The sequence below is a fragment of the Cinclus cinclus genome, chromosome 1, assembly GCF_963662255.1.
Source record: "Cinclus cinclus chromosome 1, bCinCin1.1, whole genome shotgun sequence".
NCBI lineage: Eukaryota > Metazoa > Chordata > Aves > Passeriformes > Cinclidae > Cinclus > Cinclus cinclus.
The window spans coordinates 125539026-125560828 of NC_085046.1; the positions used below are offsets into that span (position 1 = coordinate 125539026).

General features: G+C 35.2%; 1 protein-coding gene across 4 annotated transcripts in view; it reads left to right on the forward strand.

The window, feature by feature from the left end:
* Positions 1-21803, forward strand: part of WWP1 (WW domain containing E3 ubiquitin protein ligase 1) — a 67292-nt gene that overhangs the window by 15552 nt on the left and 29937 nt on the right. For 2 of the 4 annotated variants that reach the window (XM_062490026.1, XM_062490008.1), the window contains exons 2-7: positions 7359-7449; positions 11122-11260; positions 13490-13614; positions 16416-16553; positions 16652-16718; positions 18777-18958. In XM_062490026.1, coding sequence (XP_062346010.1) covers positions 7380-7449; positions 11122-11260; positions 13490-13614; positions 16416-16553; positions 16652-16718; positions 18777-18958 — 721 coding nt within the window. In that variant the 5' untranslated portion in view covers positions 7359-7379. The remainder of the gene's footprint in view (positions 1-7358; positions 7450-11121; positions 11261-13489; positions 13615-16415; positions 16554-16651; positions 16719-18776; positions 18959-21803) is intronic. The other 2 variants (XM_062490016.1, XM_062490035.1) reach the window with 2 other exon arrangements.

The following is a 21803-nucleotide window of genomic DNA, read 5'->3' on the forward strand; positions in this document are numbered from 1 at the left end:
ATCATCACCATTTTTATTGTCTATAAAGAGTGAAATGGACTTTTCAATCAGAATTGTCTTGAGTAAAAATTCTGGATTTTAAAGTCGTAATGGAAAGAAATTGATTAAGTAACTTACTTGCATCTGACATAAGAACAGACATTTTTTACTTTTTTATTCTTCTTATTTTTACATCAAGAAACTTGCTTCTGGCCCTATACTTGCTGATTTTCCTCAGCGTGGTAGCTCCCTTCCCCCCACCCCAGCCTTGTTTATTTGGTGGAAGAAGAGGGCCTGGAGGCAGGACTGGAAGTGTGGGTGATTTCCTATGCTCCCCAACAAAGTGGAACAACTGTCTTTTCCTGAAACGTGCTCACACAGGGTTGCTTTGTCACCCTGCGTGCTCTACCATGGGCAGAGTTTCCCTAGAATCTTTCCTTCCCATACCTCACACTGAGAAGATCAGGACAGCTACAGTACAGCGATCCTGACCTCTACAGCCTCCTGAAATCACTGTTCACTTCTCCAACCTTCAGCATTAATTGACCATTTTACATTAATGAATTAAAGTGGAAGAAAAAAAGTTAACTGTTTACTGTGATGGGATTTTCCATATGTTATGAAATGATACCACAGGTAATTGGATCATACTGTCTTGGTACTTTTTTTTTTTTTTGTCTTAATCCTAGCTTGACTTTTGTGGTATCATATGAGTAAGGAAGTGGTTTTTCTCTCTTGTTGGTGTACACTTTTACGTCTGAGTGCCTTGGTTCTTCATGAAATATCTCCTCCATTACTGGTTCACAGCATCAGGGGATTTATAAATGTGTGTTTGCTGCTCCAGTGATACTTTCTAACTTTAGCTTTACAAGAAATACCTGGACCAGGTGCACTCATTAATGAGTAATGCAATTTAAAATGTGCCTGCTTAAATTCTATGAATAAGTAATTATTCTACTAATGACTGAAAAATAAATAAATGAAACATTCACTGGTATTATTCTCTTTGATTTCTGATGTTTTAATAACATTTTGAGATTTAGAGAGTATTGTTCACAGAAGTGTAAATTTTATAAATGTTACTGTTAACAAGACTGACTTCCTGTTGATTCACATGAATTAGGAAGTAATCCTTTAATTCTTTTAATAGACTACTGTGTTGTCCATTTCATGGTTTTGCTTGGGTCTTACTTTGTCCTAACTGATCTGTAGTTACCCAAAATAATATATACAACTGAAGTTATATTAAAATATCAGCGGTAGGAGTTGATGACTAGATTGTACTCTTTCACTTGATGTGACAGTTGTGTATGGTGAGGGTGATTTAGACAGAAGGGTTGTTCTCCATGGGGCTCTCCAGAGTCTCTCGGTGAATTTTTCTTGTCCAGGAATTTTGAGGCTGGGAGTGGTATTTGTGTGTGTTGATGAAACAGTTCTGAAGTTAAAGCTTCACATCCTTTAGACCAATGGAATTTAACCTAGAGCTTGAATAAAAAAATGCAGCAACTTCATATTTGGGAATTTGTGGTCAGAATTAATCCCCTGATTTTCAGGAAGATTATAACTACAAAGATGGTGACTGTTACAAGAGGGTATGTAACCCTCTTTTTAAGATTATGTAAAGATAACCTCAAAGATTTTAACCCTTAAACAACATATTCAGGAGCCAAACTGGGCATTTATTTTGAGAGGTGAGAAAAAGGGATTTAGCGATGAGGAAAAAAAGAAGTTCATCCATGAGGCAAGAAAACAGTAAATAGGCCTCTCTGACATAGTGTTCCTTTGTCCTTTAGTGGTAAGGGCTTGCATTGCTTGAAATATGACTTTTGAAATTGTTTAGCTAAAAAAATCCTCATCTTTCAGTGTTTCTTCACTATCAGTTTTTCTTTCTCATGGAGACTTTTTTGCAAATTAGATCAAGAAAATACAGGTATTTTGCTTTTGACATTACTCTGGATGTGAACACTACTCAGTCCTCCTAATGAGTATTTTCACTTCACTTGGTCTAATTGTCATCCCATGCATTTCTGCAGATCAGACAATGTGTTTAGTTGAAATTTTGTTTATTTTTGGTCGTGCGAGTATAATTTCTTCTGGCTCATCAAGACGGGAGGTTGCTAGTCCTTGAAACTTTCAGATTTTCAGTATTGGAAAAATCTCTACTTGTAGAACTTTCAGAAATCTTATTCAGCATATAAAAGGTTTTACTTCTAAAAAAGAAAAAAGCTTATGGTAGTCCCATCTTGATGTAAGTCTGTCAGTTCTTCTACTTGTGTGACTTCTTTATTGTCCCTGCTTATTTTCATTCAATATATATGTGGTATCTCTGCAGCAGCCTTGCTCCCTAGAAGCCTGAGATTTTTGGAAACATTTATGTCAACACTATTTACTTCCAGTTTTTGTGAATTTTGGACTGCTCTTTCATGGTCTATTATCCCAGAAGAGCTTTTTATGTCTTCTTCTTGAGCATGGCAGTCTATACTAGTACCTTACAAAGTGTCAATAATACTATTTTTGTCAGCAGTGTAAACAGTTCCTGTGATAGAGTTCTTGTCCAGCACTACACCTCACCTCTGCCCCCTGCCATGTCTGCATCAGTAATTTTCCTGTCAAAGATTGAAGGGCCAAATTTTGAATTATGCTTCTCTTTTTCAATTGTGCAGCAGCGTTTGTCATATGTTCAGACCAACCTTTAGGGACTAATAGGCATTCAAAATTCTAGGTAAAATTGCTCATCTTGTGCAATCTAGCTTGGCTAACTTTTCTTCCTGAAGGCTTTGTTTACCTGGAGTAAAAACATGTTTGACTGGAAGTGAGAGTATGACCCAGTGTGCATAAGGCAGTGAAGACTGTCTTGTTTGTTTTTTTTATGTTAGAGTAGCTTTTTGGATCTTGAATGAAAATGAAAAACATTTTCATGTGAGCAGGCTGTCTCCTGAAAGAACCAACCTGCATCTGGGCTGATTAGGCAATAACATGTTAATTTAAAAATGTCAGTAACTGAGTTTGGATAGTTAGTGATGAAAATAACTGATGACTGAAGCCTTAAATAAATTTAATGCTTCCTTTCTCCTTAATTCCTAACCAGTTCTTGATTTCTAATGACTTAAGAAAGGATGAGTGGGCTGCATCTGTTAGAGTCTTTGGAACGTGTTAGAATTTTTGGAACATGCTGAAAGCAGTCAGTTCAACTAATTTGCTCTGTTCAATATAAACCATGACACGAAACTTTGTATATTGTTAGTAAAAACCTATGTTTATCTTTAAAAGTTTTAAGTGCCGTTTTTTAACCTTCATATATTTTAGTGTGTTTTTCTAAATTATATTTGATGTGCATGTCAGTATTTCATTTACAACATACTGAAAGTGTGGGGCTGTAATCCTTGTTGTGTAAATGCACCTAAGTGTACCATATTGGCAAGAATATAAAATAGATTTCTATTATAGAAGGATGTTAATTCATCAGGGTCAGAACAGAACATCCAGGGACTGTTGTTGTGGGTTGCAGTCATGCAGTTACAGCCCCTTAGCCAAACCCAAGCCTAACTTTGTTTTATCTTCATCAGCTACTGAGACCTCTGTCACAGTGCAATAATTTCTCCTGGGCATTGTGGTCATTTTTTCCTTCAAGACGAAGGTGCATAGCTGAGTGTAGTGAATTCTCTCTTCCCTGTTATCAGAAGATTGGCAGATGTTTTTGCCAAATGCAGTTAGCAGCTTAGTATCTAGCAGAGCCAGAAACTCAGGTTTGGACAGGTGGTATTACTTACAGATAAATCAACATGTGAAGTCTGAGGAGATTATACAGTGAACTGTCTACCTGAGGTTTCTGACACTATTTATTTATTTATTTATTTTATTTGTGCATCCTTGATGTAAAGTTAAAAAAAAGCACAAAACTTCCAACCAACCAAATAAAAACCATAATTCCCCCAGCATTTTAGGCCTCTTCAGGTTGAATGGTCGGAGGAAAGAAACAATCCTAATTTGTCAATTGCAAGAGTATGTCTAGACTAGTTTTTAAATGTATGTTTAGAACTAGATTGTAGATCTTGGTTTCTTGTGAAGGATTTGAATTTATTTGGCTCAGAATTGTTTGAATGTGTTGCTTTTATGATATGTTTTCTATATCAGTGGCCTCCAAAGCAGGTGTAGAAGATCATCCAGTGAAATGTGGGAAGAAAATCTCTGACTTTCATTTTGCCTGAAAAATAAGAAATAAATTGAGCTTTATTTAGTATACATATTAACACTGGCACCCTCTAGGTCTCTATGTTGGATGGTCCTGTGTCACATTTGGTTTATGAGATATCCTGAGGACAGATTTAATATTCCACAGTATGATGGTGTCAGAATAGCACCTTCATTTGTTCATTCACTTTCAGTGTATTGTAATGGATGCAGTGTACTTGTGCCCAGTTAGGAGGATTTTTTGATTATGATATTTAGTTTTTACTAAACAAAACCTCACAAAATGGGCAAGTGGCTTAAAAAACTTCCTGCAAATAGACCATGAATTGAAGATAATACTAGTAATGTGAATAATAAGAGTATGGCAGAGCTGATGCTTTTTCTACTCCTAGCACGAGCTCTTGGTCTGATATATTATGAGATAAAACCATTGGCAATTAGATCTGACAAGAAGTCAGGCAAAACAATTTGGTTTATCAAGAATGGTATTTCAAATATGGATGTACATCCGCTATTGGAAATGATGGACATTGTTTCTTGAGATATCAGCTAATGATAGTATGAAGCCATCACCATTAGCAAGGCATTTAATAACTAAGCACCTAGAACATGAAGAAAAACATCTACAATTTTTTTTTTAGCAATGTTAAAGTCACGCTATACTCAATCCAAGGCTTTACAATATTTCACTAAACTTAGTGATAGATCATTAGGAGCCTCTTTTGCAATTTCTCAGTAGCAGAAGACACAGATACTGTTGGGGAAACATTTCCTCTTCCTTTGGTAGTATAAATGTCTGAAATAATACATGGCAAACAATGTGGTGACAAGCTAAAACACAGTCTTCTGTCAGCAGATACTGTTGGAAGATGTCTGGAAAATATTACCAAAGTTCTGTAGAACTAAATATCAGAAAATATTGCACTGTAGGAGAGGCTTGCTGCACAGACAGTTGGATGAAAGTATAGGTGCTTGTGGTGTGGCTCAATTTATGGTAATTGCTAGATTCTGTGTCCATAATGAAATTCACAAAGAGCTAAGTCACTATGGAAAGATGTACCAGACAAGAGACATTCTTAAGCATAAATTCTAAACAGTATCGTCTTTAATAACAGCATTTTTTTTTAATGGAAAAACTGTACAAAAGTAACCACAGATGGAGTGGCTGATTTGACTGAAGTAAAAAAGGTTCTTGGCTAAGGTTACAAGTTGAGCATCACTTGCAGAATTCATTTACTACATCATGCATAGAAAAGCAACAAGGAAGTTAAAGCCGTAAGTGCACAGAGTGCTGCAGGATGTCATCATTGTGGTTCATTTTGAGAAAACAAAACCTTTAAATAGTAGAGTGTTTAAAATAATCTGTCATGACACTGGGTGTTACCAGGAAGATCTTGTGTACTGTGCAGAGGATCGCTAGTTATCGTGGCAAAGTGCTTAGATGGGTTGTAAAACTTGAAGATTAATTACCTATTTTGTCTCACAAAAAGACAAGTCTTATGAATTTCCTGACCTGTTTGGTGATAACAGTCAGCAGTATGCTGACTATCAGTTATTTTCAAAAAAATAAAGACACTTAAGGCACTTTCCCTTGAAGGTGAAGATGTTGTTTAACAAGTAAGAAACCTATTGCTCTTTGCAATAAACTGATGCTGTGGAGAAAGCATTTTGAAAATTGATGTTTTGAAATGTTTCCTTGTGTGATTTTTGTTGCCATTAAAAAGGTGTCATCTGTAAAACCTTCCATATTTGTATGCTTAAACTTGGAAGCAGAATTTCATTGTCGGCTTAAAACTCTTCCCAGTTAAGAGTTTCAGAATCTGAACATTTGATGAAAGTATAAAAATGTAATACCTTCCATTGCTTTGCAATATCAAGTGATTGATAACAGGGAAGATGGAAATTTGCTGGCCAAATTTCAAGAAAAACCTTTGCATAATTAGTGGATGGAGATGCAAAATGAGTGTCATGATTTAGAAGGTGATGCACTTTGATTTGGATGCACATATCTTCATAAATTTCATAAATTGTCTTTTCCAGCTATGACAGCCAATAAACTGAATTTAAAACTAGACCTTCAGATCACTGTATAATAAAATTTTAAGTCAACATTTAAAAAAAGGTTAAATATATTCAATCACATGGTTCTAACTATTTTTTTTTGTAAGAGCAAAAGGGTTTTTTTACCATTAAAATTATTATTTTTTAAAATTTCATCTTAATCTCATACTCTTTAATTTGTGGTTTTCGATGTAGTAATATATATGGAGTGTATTAGTAAAGAGGAACATATATTTAATTTATAAATAAATGCATACATGTTGGGGGTATGTACTGGAAATTTTCATACTTACAGTATGATCAAAAAGGTTTGGTGACAGCTCTTCCCATATTGTTATTGAAACCATTTGTGTTCACAGAAACAAATATGTGGAAGTTCATCCAGATCAGGGAAGTCTATTTTGCCTGTATGTATTCTTTTCTCGTGAAAAGTAGTTGTCTGATACAAACAGAAAGTTTCACTTCTAGTTGTGTTTCAGGTGTAATTCAGGAGGACAGGAGTGATGCTGTGTGCACGTGTATGTGCTGGGATGCCCCAGCTGGGATCTGACACACTCAGTTTTAATTACTTAGTGGTGACGTGGGGTGTCCTTGTAAAGTGCTTCCTGTCTCAGGAGATGAGGGAAGTGATTTGTGGGTGGACAAGAGTGGGGCAGAAAACTGGTGGCAAATCTAGGGACAGAATGCAAACTATTTGTCTGAGTCGCTCTCGTTGCTTGAGTGTATTGTTCTTGTGACAGCATGATTTTCAAGCATGTAAATATTTCAAATATTTTGCTCGTTTGAAGTTGTTGGTGCTCGCCTGATCTGAAATCAGACCATAAGTATGCCTTCTAGAGAGAGAATTATTGATATATCACAGCTGAATTGCTATTCTTGCCTTACACAGTTGTTCTAAACTGTGTAAATATATACATTACTGAAGTGTCTTGGCATCCTTAGAGGTGTAACGTGGGACAAATTTCCAAAGTAATTGCTTTTTATAACTGCTGTTATGAAATAATGTGTTCTTCTGTACCTAAATAATATTTGGTGACTTCTTGATTAGTTGAACGTTTTATTTAATAGCTGTAGTTAACATGCAGAGAAAAGTACTTTTTAATAAGCTATCTGTTTGCTTTTTTTAGGCTGAAGCCTAAACCTCTGACATGGCCACAGCCTCACCAAGGTCTGATGCAAGTCACAACCGTAATGGAAGATTACAGATGCAAGTAACAGGCAAGTAGTGATTTGTATGACAGAGATTTTTACAGGAAAACATATGTATTCTACAAAAGCAAGCCTGGAAGTGAGTTTAAAAATGAACTAGTTAATATTTTAATTAATGATATGCATGTTACAATTAATAAAGTGACTATAATATATGTAGATTATTTGAGGCTAAATAGAGATTATACAGTGAGTTGCATGACAGGGTTTAATAAATCTTCAAAAAGAAAAAAAATGTAAAAGAAGGTATTCTCTACACCAGTACAGAAAATTGCAAGAAATTTTGCTTGGGATCAAGTGGTTAATAACATGTATTCTGGAGAGGGAACACATATTACTGAAATTCTAGGAAAATGATTGGTGGTTCTAGTGAACCCCGAGCTGAAATTGGGTATGATATTAAAGTGAAGGTGGAGAACTGGAGATCACAAAATTTTCTAGCCCTTCAAAAGATTAAGTTCTTTCATTACATATCAGGTAATGAAAGGTAATTTGTTGAATATAGTATCCTTAGGGCCGCAGGTTGGGCTAAACAGACATATGGAATAATTTAGTTTGGAAGGGACCTTTGGTGATTCCCTAGTCTACTCTTCTTAAGAAGGCAGGGCTACCTTTGAAGTTGGATCAGGTGGCTCATTATATTGTCCAGCTGAATTTTCAGTATCTCAAAGGCTGTAGATTACCAGCTTTCCTTGTGATAAGCCATGTAACTTTGAATGTTTTTCCTTCTATCCAGTTATAATTTACCATGTCGTCTCTAGTGACTGTTTACTTTTTTTCCTTTTGCTCTGCTAGTTCTCATAGTTTGAGGCAGCAGTCATCCATCACAGTATCTGTGGCAGGGAAGCACAGGAGGCTACAAACAGTCCTGAAAATTTCTGATTGTGATGGGGACACTTTTTCAGTAGGTGTTGAACAGGCCAAGTAGATTATGCACTTTGCTACTGATAGACAAGAACTGGTCAAAGATGTGACAGTTGTCAATCTTGGCTACTCTCTCTGTGGCATAGTAGAGTAGAACTGAGACTTCCTTGTAGTCTGAAGATAAGCAAAGTGCATCTAAGTAAACAAGATTTTTAGCTAATTGTGACAGTGTTACAGCTGTTTAAAATGAAAATGTTAGCAGCGCATAGATAAGATACTGTACATAAATGCACCTATTGTAAATATATATGTATAAATAAATACTTATATGTGTATAACTAGTATTTTACCATTGATAACTAACTTGAACTTTCCAGGGATTTTGAGAAATCTGGGAAAGGCCAATAATATATTAAGGTTATCCTGAACAAAACTTGGGAAAAATATGAGTAAGGTACCATGTCATAATAAAGGCTGCATCTAAAGACAGATGCATCTTGCTGGATGATCCAAAGATGGCCAGGTTATCTGAGAAAAAATATACTGTTGAAGAGTCCCCAAAATTGATATTTTATGAAATTAGATAAGAAAGGAACCTCAAAAATGATTAACCTTATGTAAGGAGCACAGTACTCAATAATGTGATGAATCATCAAAACTGGCAATAACTAACAGCAGAGATTCAGCCACCTATCGATTGAATGTGTATATATATAACTAAACTGACTTACACAAATGACCCTTAATTTCAGATCTATGTATACAGAAATGGCAATTTTTTATCTTGTGCTGAGCTGCTCTTTATGTAAATAGTCTTGTGTTTTTCTGGTACTTGGACCTGTTTTGACTCCAAGAAATCTGGGTCAGGGCTCAAATGGGAAGAAGGCTTTACAACATTTGTGATTAGTTTTCTGAAGGTTTAGTTCTCTAAACCTAGTCGTTATTGCAAGTTCTCAGGAATGAATGCCAGTGGCGGTATTGTGGGGAAAGTACTGGGAGACAGAGGAATGTGGGACTGTAGTATTGCTGACCTACACCGCATATTATGTGCAGTTTTGTTTAGTTTCTTTGCTGTAGAAGCTAGACTTATATTTCAAGAACTATACTTAGGAAGCAGTTTTCTAAAAGCAGCAAGTATCATAGACTCATTTTGCATACAGGGAATTCACATGGAGCGGTGACTTGCATTTGGACAGATACAGCATGTTGTAGGCATGTTTTGCCATCAGTATTTGTTCAAATATTCTTGGTGGGATCTTACCTTGTTAGTTTTTTTGGAAGTCTTGCTGGATTTATTACTTATTCATAAGGGGTTTTTTAGAAGATGTCCTAGCCAAAATATGATAATGGTCTCCTTTTATGTTTGGGTACTCAAAGCATACTAACTTGAAACATAATCAGATAAAAGAGGGGAAAATAAAATGAAGCTTGAATATCATTACTAAATACCTGTATTTTAATAGATATTGTATTTTCCTTTGGAAAGCAAATTCTGGAGGAAAATGTGGAAGAAGTAGAGGTTGTCAAAGTTTAAAAATATATAATGATTTCAGATGGAAAAATATGACTTGTGTGTGGAATTACAGTTTCAGTTTTCTATATTCCAGCTTTCATCATTATCAGGCTGCAGTTCGCATTTATGACTCATGATGCTTTACTAAGACTGGGCTTTCCAAATGTGAGGGAGTTCAGTTTGCACCTTTTATTTGAAACCAAGTAAAAGTCCATGGCTAGTGCCTTTAGAATCTTGGATGGTTGCATCCCACTAGCTTTTAAATGACTAAAGTATGCATCTCAGAATACTGCAGCCCAGAAATATGTCTGCCTTTCAGTTAAGCAAACTTCCACGTTGAGTTAGCAAGTACCAGAAAGGAAAGGAACACGGAAGAATTATTTCCAAATGGCTGAAAATACTCAGCTTTGTTTTAGTTTGCAAGCGGAGGGAACAAGAATCCCATTGAAGCAAGGGAGGAATTAGAGAGAAGGCACAGCCAACAGGTAAATATAGTTGAGAGTCCATTCTTGTTGTCTTTTCAAGACACCATCTGCCTGAAATAGAATTTAAAATCTTGGCAGTTATGCTGCTGTTGGTTTTTATAGTGACTTCCTCAGCTGGGCATGGAAGAAGGAGAACAGATTTATGTTGAGGAACACAGAGGAACTCACCAGTGATTTGGAGGTTGAAATGACTTCTTTGATCTGTGGTGTTTCCTAAGTTTTGAATATTTACCTGAAACCTTTGAGTTCATCTGTTTAAATGGGGGGGGGATCTAAGAGTAGGTTTCTTAATTTTGACAAACTGATGTGTAAACCAACAAATTCAACCATGCAGTAATGCAGGCAAAGAAATGAAGCTCTGTATACAGGCTTTGCTATGCAGGGACATTTTGAAATAGGTGTGAGCTGCATCGACTTGCATAACAGTATATAACTAAAAAATAAAGTCTGTCCCTCAGGTGCATCATCAGATGCATCATACTTAGGCATTTTTCAGTTAAGGGAAGAATAGGGAGAACAATGAGAAAATAACCTATGTTATTTCCAGTATTTATCCCTAAAATAATTGTGCTGTCTCTACAACCAGTCCTACCAATGTGTGGAGAAAAGAGTATGTGACACTTGGTTTCAAATATCTGACAGAGTCGCTTTTGAAAATAAAAGGTACCATTTTTGCATTGTCTTCTTTCTGTTCAGCAGAAGTAGAGAAGGTGAGGAAAAACACTGCCATGGAAAATATTTCATACATTGTGTAGGCAGTACATTTTCTGTTTTTCAGCAACAGTATGCTGTTATAGATAAAGCAATGTATTTTATTAGTTTCTAGTGCCAAACTGAAACGGAAAAAGAATTGGTTTGGAACAACTTTCTACACGGAATTAACTGCAGATGGAGAAATTAAGAAAACAGCAAAATCAAGTAGTTCTTCAAATCCCAAATGGGATGAGCAGCTGACAGTGTAAGTAGATTTTTTGGTTGTTTGATACTATTTATTAGATAGACATTGCAAGCAAATATTTACTAAGCTTGGCTGCCTACATAGTTTGCTCTGGCTGTTGTTGTCTAAATGCAGACATAAGTTGGTATTTATCTCAAATTTTTATTTTTTTTTCATCTTTACAATGTTTTGAGAATATTTTTTCCTACAGAGTGTGCTACTTGCATACAGTGGCTGTACATGATATAGTCTTGATATTTGTTAGTACTGTGTTTAGCACACGTTGCTAGAAAGACTTACTAATTGTAACCATGTCATTCTCAGTTTTAGAAGGAAAAAAGTCTGAACTGGATGAGTAATAGTTACGAGGAAGGTCACTTCTTGCTTTGAATTTCCCATTGAAGGGATGCGCACACAAAAACTGCAGTTACCTTGTTTGACCGTTCTAATCTTCTTGTGGTTTAGTTTGGTTTAACTATGCTAGGGGTGTAGCTATACCTGAATAGGACTCCAAGAAGAACTGGCAATCTGGCACTTGGTTAGAATTCTTTATTCACAAGCAAGATTATATTGGTTCAGACTTGGGTCTGGAAACAGCACAGCTCCTATCAAGTGGCATCAAGCCTGGGCCAGTACATTTCACAGCATCTGACATGTCTGTGTGCTATAGCCAGCTTTGTTAGCAGTAGGAACCATGCTAGATTCCAATAACAGTGCTGGAGAATGGGGAGTGGTGGTACTTTGGGGAATTCTTTGCTTGGGAGCACTTATTCCAGACCTGGTCTGAATCAATTAGGTGCTCCTGTGCCTCATTTCTTGGTATTTCAGGTTTAGTGAACTTATTAGCCCTTTGCAATGTTGCAAAAGAGAGTAACGTAGTCTTGGACCTGAGGATGATTTCCAGTATCAAGAACTAGAGCAAGTAGAGAGTTATCGGTGTATTCACAGGGACCTGAGTTTCTCTTGAGGAGACAGGTTTGATTTGGTGGGATTTGGTGATCTGATAGAAATGAGGTAAATTGCAATGCGTAGTAAAGGCAGTCTTGTTTCATAATAAGTATTGCTTACTTAGGGTCTTAGCCTTATATGTATTTTTAAGGTATTCTGACCTCCTCTTCCTCTGGCTATTGGAATGGTATATGAGGTTAAGCGACCTCTCTGGCTTACCAAATTCCCCTCACTTCTGTGGATGAGCAATATATTTGTCTGCAGGTGTTGGGGATTTTTTTCTTTACTTTGTTGAGCTGCTCTTTTACCAAGACTTCCTTTAGAAGACAGCTTATTCAAAATCCAAAAATATATTTGCTTGTGTTTCAGCAAAAATGGTCCACCTTGTCCAACATGTTCAAGTGACTGTAGAGCTAGTCCGGTTGTTGGGAGAGTGATGCTTGTTTTTGTTCTTGTTTTCATCGTTGCTGATATAACTTTCTTTATACATTAGGTCAATATTGTGTTTTGGCCTTTGACTTTTTGCAATGAAGTACTTCTACTCCCATTTTTCACAGCCAAGAGCACCTTTGCAGTACTAGACCCTGTATTACAAAACTTACTCTCCAGGACCTAGCATAGCTTGAGCAGGGGAGATCAATGCCAAAGCTTGTCATAATATTACTGCAATTGGGTCCTTTACCTTTCTGCTTCCCTCCAGTTTTTACTTTAGCTTCATCATTTGAATTTTCCCCTCTGATTTCTGTGAGTATGCCTTATGGTTTTATATAATTTGTGGATTCACAAAAAATGTTTATCAGCACTTCTGTGGCAGGCTGATATCTGTTGAGTGGGTTCTTTTTGCTTGCAAGTAGATGCTTTGTCGCTTTTTGCTTTTTAAAAAATATATGTGGTTTGTTTGTAGTATTTGTTTTCAGTGACAAACAAATATACTTCCCACCTTTTTTCTCCACATTTAATAGTATAAGTTTTTAGCTAGAGCTCTGAAGGAATAGGGGAAATAAGCCTTTCATAAATAAAGATATGTTTGATATAACTGAGATTTGAACTGAGTGTAGGTTATTCTGATACTTCTCAAATTCCTTATGCTATCATAGTAATGCACTTTAAGTTTGATCCTAACTGTAAATATCATAGTGTTCTCAGTTCTTAATTAAAAATTTCCCCTTGCAATACAAAATTTCACTTTGGTAGTATCAAGAAATACAATGAGAAAGTGAATAAAGTTCAAATACTCCTAATAACAATAATTAATTCTTAAAAATCTGTATATATTTTTTAAAAAATGTATTTTATATGCAGGAATGTGACTCCACAGACTACGCTGGAATTTAGAGTGTGGAGCCATCACACTTTAAAAGCAGATGCTTTATTAGGAAGAGCCACTGTAGACTTGAGACAAGCTTTGGAAGTACACAATAGAAAATGTAAGTTATCATGAAGGATATTTTGAATGAAGTAAAATTATTATTACTAATCTATATATCAAACCAGCAACCGGACTACTAACTCTATGTGTAATTACAACTGACTTTCAGTTGATATCTTTACTTGTCTCTTCTAGAGATGTCTGTGCTGTTGAGAACATTACATTTTAAATGTAACAATGGGATATAATACTTTTGAAACAAACAGTAGAGTATTAGCTGCTGAAAATTAAGTAAAAGCAGAAGTGATTAAATACTATGTTTTGTAATAAGCTAGTAACTAATTTGATAGAAGATCTGTTTTATATTTGGTAACAAAAAAAATTAAACTTTCATAAAAGCTGTGTAATTTTTCATGCTTTCCTTCTCTGGAGTCACTAATAGAAAGGCTGGATTTTTGTCCCTCATAATTTAGCTGCCCAGAGAGCAATAGAAAACATTGATTAATTAAACAATTGTGATCTTCCTTTTAGTACATTAGAGAGTCTTTGTTCTATGTAACTTCTAATATGCATTCTATTAAAAGTATTTAATATAATTTGCTTTGCAAATTTTTTTTCTTTAGTACAACAAGATGGTGAATCCACACTTTAAATTCCACTCCAGAGTGGCAGTAGAATTCCAGCTAAACCAATCTTAACCTTTCTCACAAGTTATATATATAAACCTGAGGTGACTGTTTAGAAAGGTGAGGGGAAAGGAGAACAACAACAACAACAACAACAACAACAACAACAAAATATATATACATTTTTCTGATTCGTAGAGAAAATTGAAACAGAATCCAAAATTAAGTGGGGCTTCTTCAACAGTCTTATAACAATTCAGCAGTAAATTTTATAGTTAAGCAGAAAATTTTCTTTTAAATAAGAAAACTGTATCAGAAGAAACTTGGTTTCTAATAATGTTATCCGCAAAAAAGTAATTAATATTTTAACAATTTCTTACAAAATAGTTAACAATTTTATTACTTTAATTTTATTTTTTTTTATTACTGCAATTTTATTGCAGTAGATCCAGGGGAGGTTGGATCTAACTTGACAAATTCTTTCAGGGAATGGTTGACTGAGTTTGCTGTACATTGCACCAGAAGTAATTATGTGCAATGTTTCTTATTTGGGCAAGTCAGTAGTTATACACTGTATTATCTAAGAGTTCACTGGTAGAATAATCTGATCAGTATCATTCATTCATTTAATTATTGATGCCTATTCTAAAATGTAGCATTTGAAAGGCTCCATGCTGATGAATATGAAATAGGAAGTCCTCTAAATGCAGAAACTTTAGAATTAATTTGGTTACTTCTTCCTAAATACCACAAGTATTAAATTGCTGCCCACACACCTCAGAGTTTTCTTGCCAGCTCAGTTGAACTACAGCCAACAGTCGATCTGGTTTAGGAAGATAACATGTTAAAATTGCCGAAGTTAAACCAACCAGCCTTTGCAAAAATTTAAAATGTGTTAAATAAACAATTCAGTGGTAGGTTAGTTTCTTCTCTTCTTTGAGATGGTACTTTTTTCCAAAATGCATATTGCTAAATCAGTAATCCTGTAGATTTAGGAGCTTTGGACTTGCTGCAGAGCTTTATAGTCCCTTAAAATCCATTGTAGCACAGCAGTGTGTGTCTGCTGGTAACTGCTGCCCAGCTACACTGTGAAACCTGCACTTTCAAGTAATAGCCTGGGGGTATCTGGCAGTAGGTTATGGCAGCCTCCCTTGTTTTCATCTTTATTGTTCACTTGAGATGCATGCTAAGAATGAAAAAAAAAATAAAAAAATAAAGGAAATGCTGGTTTAATGCATAGAAGTGCCCAGTTTAAATTTAACTTGGAATGCTATCATATGGGGGGAAATACGATGGCATACCTTTAAAAACTAATCTTTTAATCTGAGAGCACAAATACTAAAAAGTCTTAACCATTTTAACCTGATTAATGTGAACTCCTAGCTAACTGTGTTTGGATTTATGACATGTAGCTTTGACTGTTGTAATAGTTGGTTTAGAGAGAATTACGTAGCATCTCCAGCATATTTTACCTCTGGGTTATATATGTCTCCCTACAAATGTGTGTACTGCTTGTCAGTCAGATTGGATTATTTTACTGCACCATCAGTTATCTCAAATTTTCTTTCAGAGAAAATAGATTCTGATTTAACTTTTGGTTACCTGAGGCATCCTCTCTGTTTAATCCTTGGAGTTGCAATCTATGAAAATACTAGTAATCATTTACTAAAAATACTTTTAAAATTGAGGGAGGACTCTATGCAGTCTTTGCATTTACTTCTTCCTCAAAGAGATTTTTTTCAGTCGTCTTTTAGAATTAGTTTTGGAAGGTGCTATGAGAAATGAATATGGGCTCTGGTTGTAAAATGAGGTTCCCAATGACTTTTAATATTTGGATGTGTGGTTCAGAAGTTGTTTTACTTTAAGCCATCACATGTTATGTAAGTAGTGCATAATTTCTGAAGGGCTTAATGGAAATGGCAGACCTGGGAAATCATTAACAACAAAGTACTGAATCCACATGGATTCTTTAGCATACCTATATAATATACTGTATAAACAGGTAGTTCTTTTTTAAAGTGAAGTGTACATTTGCACACAGCAGGTGTAAATACATACAGCTCCATAGTGATTTCTGCTTTGATTTGGATATCTCTGATGTTCAGTTTTATAGAACTAAATGCAGATACCACATTTGTGTGATGAAGGTCTCTTCTAATATTATTTAGAATTTAATTTTTCCTTTACCCCTTATTTTCTTCCCATCTCCTACCCACCCCAACTCCATTTTTAGTGGAGAAGGTGAAAGAGCAATTGAAACTGTCTTTGGAAAACAAGAGTGGCATGGTGCAAACAGGTGAACTGACAGTTGTGCTAGATGGTTTGGTGGTTGAACAAGAATCTCTTACAAATCTCAGTTCATCAGCAGCCAGTAAGTTGAAATGATTAATTCAAATTATAATATTTGGATTAAGATTTCAAACAGATATAATAGAATTATTTCTGTTGAATTTGTTTCTTGCTGTTCAGTAGAAGTTCAGCAAAATGGCGAGGCTGTACATGAAAGCAGAGATGCTTCAGCAAGAAGTTCATCCAGGTTGGAATTTATTTTTGTGTTTTATGCAATATGAAGTATATTAGCAAATTTATCAGTTGAAATATTGGGGTTGTTTGTGTTTTGGTGGGGTTTTTTTGTTTGTTTGCTTTTTAATGGTTTTGAAGATGACAGATTTCAGCTGCTGAGGTCTAAATTATATTGCCACAGGTTTTAGAAAAATTTATTTGATAATTACATAATTTAGTTCAACTGATTGGAAATCTATAAAATGCTGCAGCAGAAATTAGGGGAGCAGTGGCTCAGTGTATTTTTATGTACTTACTCAATTTATTTTCTTTTGCTGCTTAAGAACCATTTCTATTAATGTCTACCAGCTTTTTGCAATGTAGCACCTGAATGGAAGGAAAAGGAAGAAAAAGCCTGAATTACTTCCTCCTCGGCCTTTCTAAGGTCATGATAAGGAACTTAAGAGATTTGTATTGAGTTTCACAAGCAGTATTTGTAACACTGAGACCAAGGCCTGTTTCCTCCTGAAGTGGCAAGAAAAAGACATTCAGACCAATTCAGAGCTTCATTCTTGGCTTCTCTACCATTATAACCTGCTCAAGGACTGGCTGGAGAGAAGTAGGAATAGATTTTTTCGCCCCCTCATCTCCAAAGACAAACTGGTCAATTCAGATCAATTTAATGTTACTGGTCTGCTTAGTTACCTTGTGTGAACCCATTTCTGTTTAAGTTATTGACTGAACTGAAAATCATCCAGTTGCTATGCATTTGAGTGACAGGGACATGTTTGTCCTTGTATGTTTGACTTGATTCTTTTTTTGAATGGATGGATGTTTGTCTCCCCCAATGGGTACTCAAGATGAAGGAGTGAGAGTAAAAAGTTGCTTCTGCTTTTTTTTTTTTTTTTTTTGAAAGGTTTGGGACTGCTAAAAGTGATTTGAAGCACATCTCCATACCACTTTGAAACAGTAGTACCAATCATTTGTTTTCATTCAGCTATTGTTGCTGGAGATAATCTCTTTTACTGAGATCCTGATCTTGGTGTTTATATTTTAATTTACTGCAGTTTTCCACACAACTATCCAGCAGTTTCGATTTGCAGTTTTAAAATTAAGAGACGAAGAAAAGTTTTAAGGTAGTTTCTCTGCGTGTCTTTTGGAGGTAAATTCAGTTGGCAGTCCAGAGCTGAAAAGGGATAATACTTCAATTCTCTGTTTATACTGCTCCTTTGAAGTTGGGTAAAGTAGCATGGAAATGCTGCTTCTTCCCTTCTTACTCCACAAAGTTTGACTTCTAGCTGTTCTCACATTTTTTGTCCTCTGTATAATTTCATTATTTAACCTCTACTCCTTGAGATGATAAAGAGTTGGCATTGAGTGTAATTTTCAAAATATGTGTCTCTGGTGGATGGCCTTAAGCATTCTGAAAGAGATTTAAGTAAAAGAAACGAGTGTACTGTTGTAACTGAACAAAACTTTCCATTCACAAGCCCTTAAAGTGCATTTATTTCCATGTGGCCTTGTAAACACAGAGCTGCCTGTGTGTATTTGTCCTCACAATGCCCCATCCTGCCAATGCATAGAGATACTCATCTTACTTTCCTTTTACTGAGGGAGAATTTTGTTATCTTATGAATATTTTTAGTGATATGACTGACAAAACCAGCTATTCCTCTTGCTTAATGAGAGGAAAAGCCTTCCTGCTCATAGCTGTACTTTGGAAGGGTCCCTAAGGCTGTTTTGGAAGATGCAGTAGGTGCATCAGTCTTTTCAATTCAATTCAACTCGATTCAATTCAATTCAATTCTAATATGTCATTAAAAGTAAAAGAGAAAGTGAAAATGGAAACTTTTACCTGTTTTAAGTATCTGAAATCCTCAAAAGTGATTATTGCCTTTTTCTTTACAGTCAAGTAGAAGACCAAAACAGTTATCTGGGCTGCAAACACCAAGATATAATGCTATAAACAGTTGTGAATTTACCACCAGTTCTTTGTTTCTATAGCACAGTTTAGTGTAGCATTTAGTTTAGATGCATAATTGTTTAATATGTTGCTTGTAGTAACCTAAAATCATCTTTTATTTTTATCAAGATCTGCTTGTGACATTTCTAATGGGATAGACAATCAAGTACCTTCCAGCTCTGTAGTACAGAATACGTTCTGTGTAGAAGCTGTTAATGGAGACAGTACACCATCTCCTAATCATGTTGCAGCCAGACCCAAAAATACACCAGTACCAAAACCACTCGAAGCTCAGCCTGTCAACAGCACTGGTAAGAATGGGAGAACGTGTTCCATGAAGCTTTTTTTATCTAGTTGTATCTCAGTGTGAGCTACTTTCTCTATAAATTTTTGTTAGAATTCAAAAGTACTGAAAGGATGTGGCTTGAATTTATAACCTTGAGTGTCCACTTTTGTAAATTTTTTTGCAGTAGACCCATTCTTAAATATACTGAGTTTCACACTTTATCATAAGTTCTTTTCTCTGATGAAGAAAGATTAAAGTGTCCAAAATCTTCTGTTTTTCTGTCCCAGATGATGAAACCATATTGCTCTTTGTCTGGAGGAAAAATCAGATTTCTTTCACAATTAATTTGAGTAACTATGGTTAAATTTTTCCTGACATTACAGAAATCTGATTTAGGCAGAGAACTGCTGTGCTCTGAGTCAAGATGTGGTGCAGACTTTCCATGCATTCATTGTTTTTTCAAAAATTCCATTTAAAAACAGGTAGTGGCAAATACTGAATTTTATTTTCCTCTTAAACACAAAAACATTGATTCTGACTTCAGTTCACTTTTGATTCAGTGAAACTAATGAAAAAAAAAAGTTTTTTGATTTTTTTTGTTCCTCTGGCATCTAATAATGACTTTTCTCAGCCATTTGAGAGAGACTACAGTGACAGCAGAGAGAAAAGACAACTGGAAATAGAAGTAGACAAGTTGTTACTAAATGGGAGAACAGAGATTGTCAAACTGTCTGTAATACAGTGGAAAATATTGGTATGGTTGGAAGATAGCAGAAACAATTATGAAGTTTAAAAATTAATAATTAAATTAGGTCTGCTCTGAAGCTTTTCTCTATTTGGACAACTTTGATTCCCTTCTTTCAGCTCAAGGCTAGAGGGCATATATATTATTAAGGCATTGCTCTCTTTTTCTTCAACAGCAAAGAGAGACATTTGAAATCTGTATTAGGATAGGGTAATTGAAAAATTTTGATTTGTTCAAGTGGCAATATTGATTAAATCATCACTGAGCTTGCACTGAAACACTGATGTAGGAGTAATCAACAACTGTATCAGTGGGTGAAGATTTTTTAAGGCAAGGCATAAAACAGATCTCTGGCATTTTTGATGACACTATTTTCCCCACTTTTTTTTCCTGCTTTAGCAGGATTGTAATTTTATGTAATGTTGCCAGAATTGCTGTTTTAGGCATAATTGGTGAAGTAATCATCTGATGTAATGTTTTATACATCTGTTTTGGAGATGAACTTACTAATAGAGCAGATGATTTTTTCATTATTTTGCTTCTAACTTAATTATGTAATCCTATTCACTCATGTGGATGAGTTGAATTTTTAAAACGGAAGTTGAAATTTCAGTTGGCTTTTTTCTTGTGCAAGTTACTGCTAGTTTAAGCAGAAATTTGATGAAACTTGATCAAATTGTTCATAGATTTCATGTAATGCAGAAACAATATAAAATCTTGATATGTCTTAATGTAGTTAGTTTCTTTCATGCCATCTGGAAGTAGTGAGGTATTACTCTGGAAAAGTTTTGTTCAAAAAGTAGAGCCTTTATAGAACTTAAAAATCTGTTGCCTGTAAAGTAATGCTTATCATGATGTATATCAAGAAAGTTCATATTGTGCAGTGATAATTCCTTAAAGAAAGTGACTTTCCAATTTAAATTCTGATGACAGAATTAAACAAGTGAACTCTTTAAAATAATGAAGCAACATTTTATAGGCAGTAGTGTAGGATTAAATTTTGAAAATGTGTATCAGTAAGGTTAAGGGTATAGAATTATATTAGTTTCAGTCTTTAGAATGGTAAGGTGATAATATACTGTAAGGTAAGAAAATTGCTTGAAGCATGAGTTGTATATCCTTAGTCCTCTAGAAAGTTGTTTCAGCTCTAAACAGCTACAAGCTACTAAGCATAAATAGAATTGTCACTGTATGATGTTGATTAGTGGTGCAGAAAATGAAGGTGCTGAATGATGTTGCACAGCTTTTTATAGGGCCTTGACTTTTAATGAATGTCATACAGACTGCTATACCTGATGTCACTTGTCTAAGTAAGACAAGGTCTGGATGTGCTGAAAGACTGTTCTGTTGAGTTCTGCAGATGATTGGTGTACTGTTGGCCAAGTGGGTTTGGGACTAACAAAGCCTTCTTAGACCCTTTGCCTGATAAATCCTTGCCTTCTTTAAACCTTTTATGAGATTGTGCTTGCTTCAGTTTGATGGAATTTTCATTGTTCTTCAAAAGATAGAATTGATTTACTTTGTGATTCTAAAGCAATTTTCTTCAGCCATTGAACTATGTACATTGTTTTAGCCAATAGCAGCTTTTATAATTTAATCCCTCTTTTGGAGGGGGGATTTTTTCTTCAAAGTCACACACAGGTGTAGGGTTAATTGTGGGGTTCTGTACCTCAACTCTGAAAATGGAAAGAAGTTATCTGTAGCAAATGCCTTAGTTTTCCAAATCTCAGAGATTAATCTCTTAATATTTGTTTTCATGTCATGCTGATCAAGATTCTTTTCTGAATTTCAGTGTAAGTTCAGAGTTTTAAAAACAACTATACAGTTTTGAGGAAAGCAGATGGGTGTTCTTGCTGATTTAGACTAAGGTGTAACATTGAGTTGTCCAAGACATGCAGAAACTAAGAAAAAACTGCATTTATATATCCATATGTAACAGGGAAGTATAGAGAATGCCTTGCAAACTGTACGTTTTAACTGGAGGCAAGTATGTTGTGACTTTTTGTCATCTTAAATAACAGTGCTGCTTAAGGCATTCAGGTGCAACTTAAATATATTCCCTTCAAGTAGTTTACTCCAGAATTTGGTTATTTGAAAAGTAAATCTCATCAGATTCTGATACACA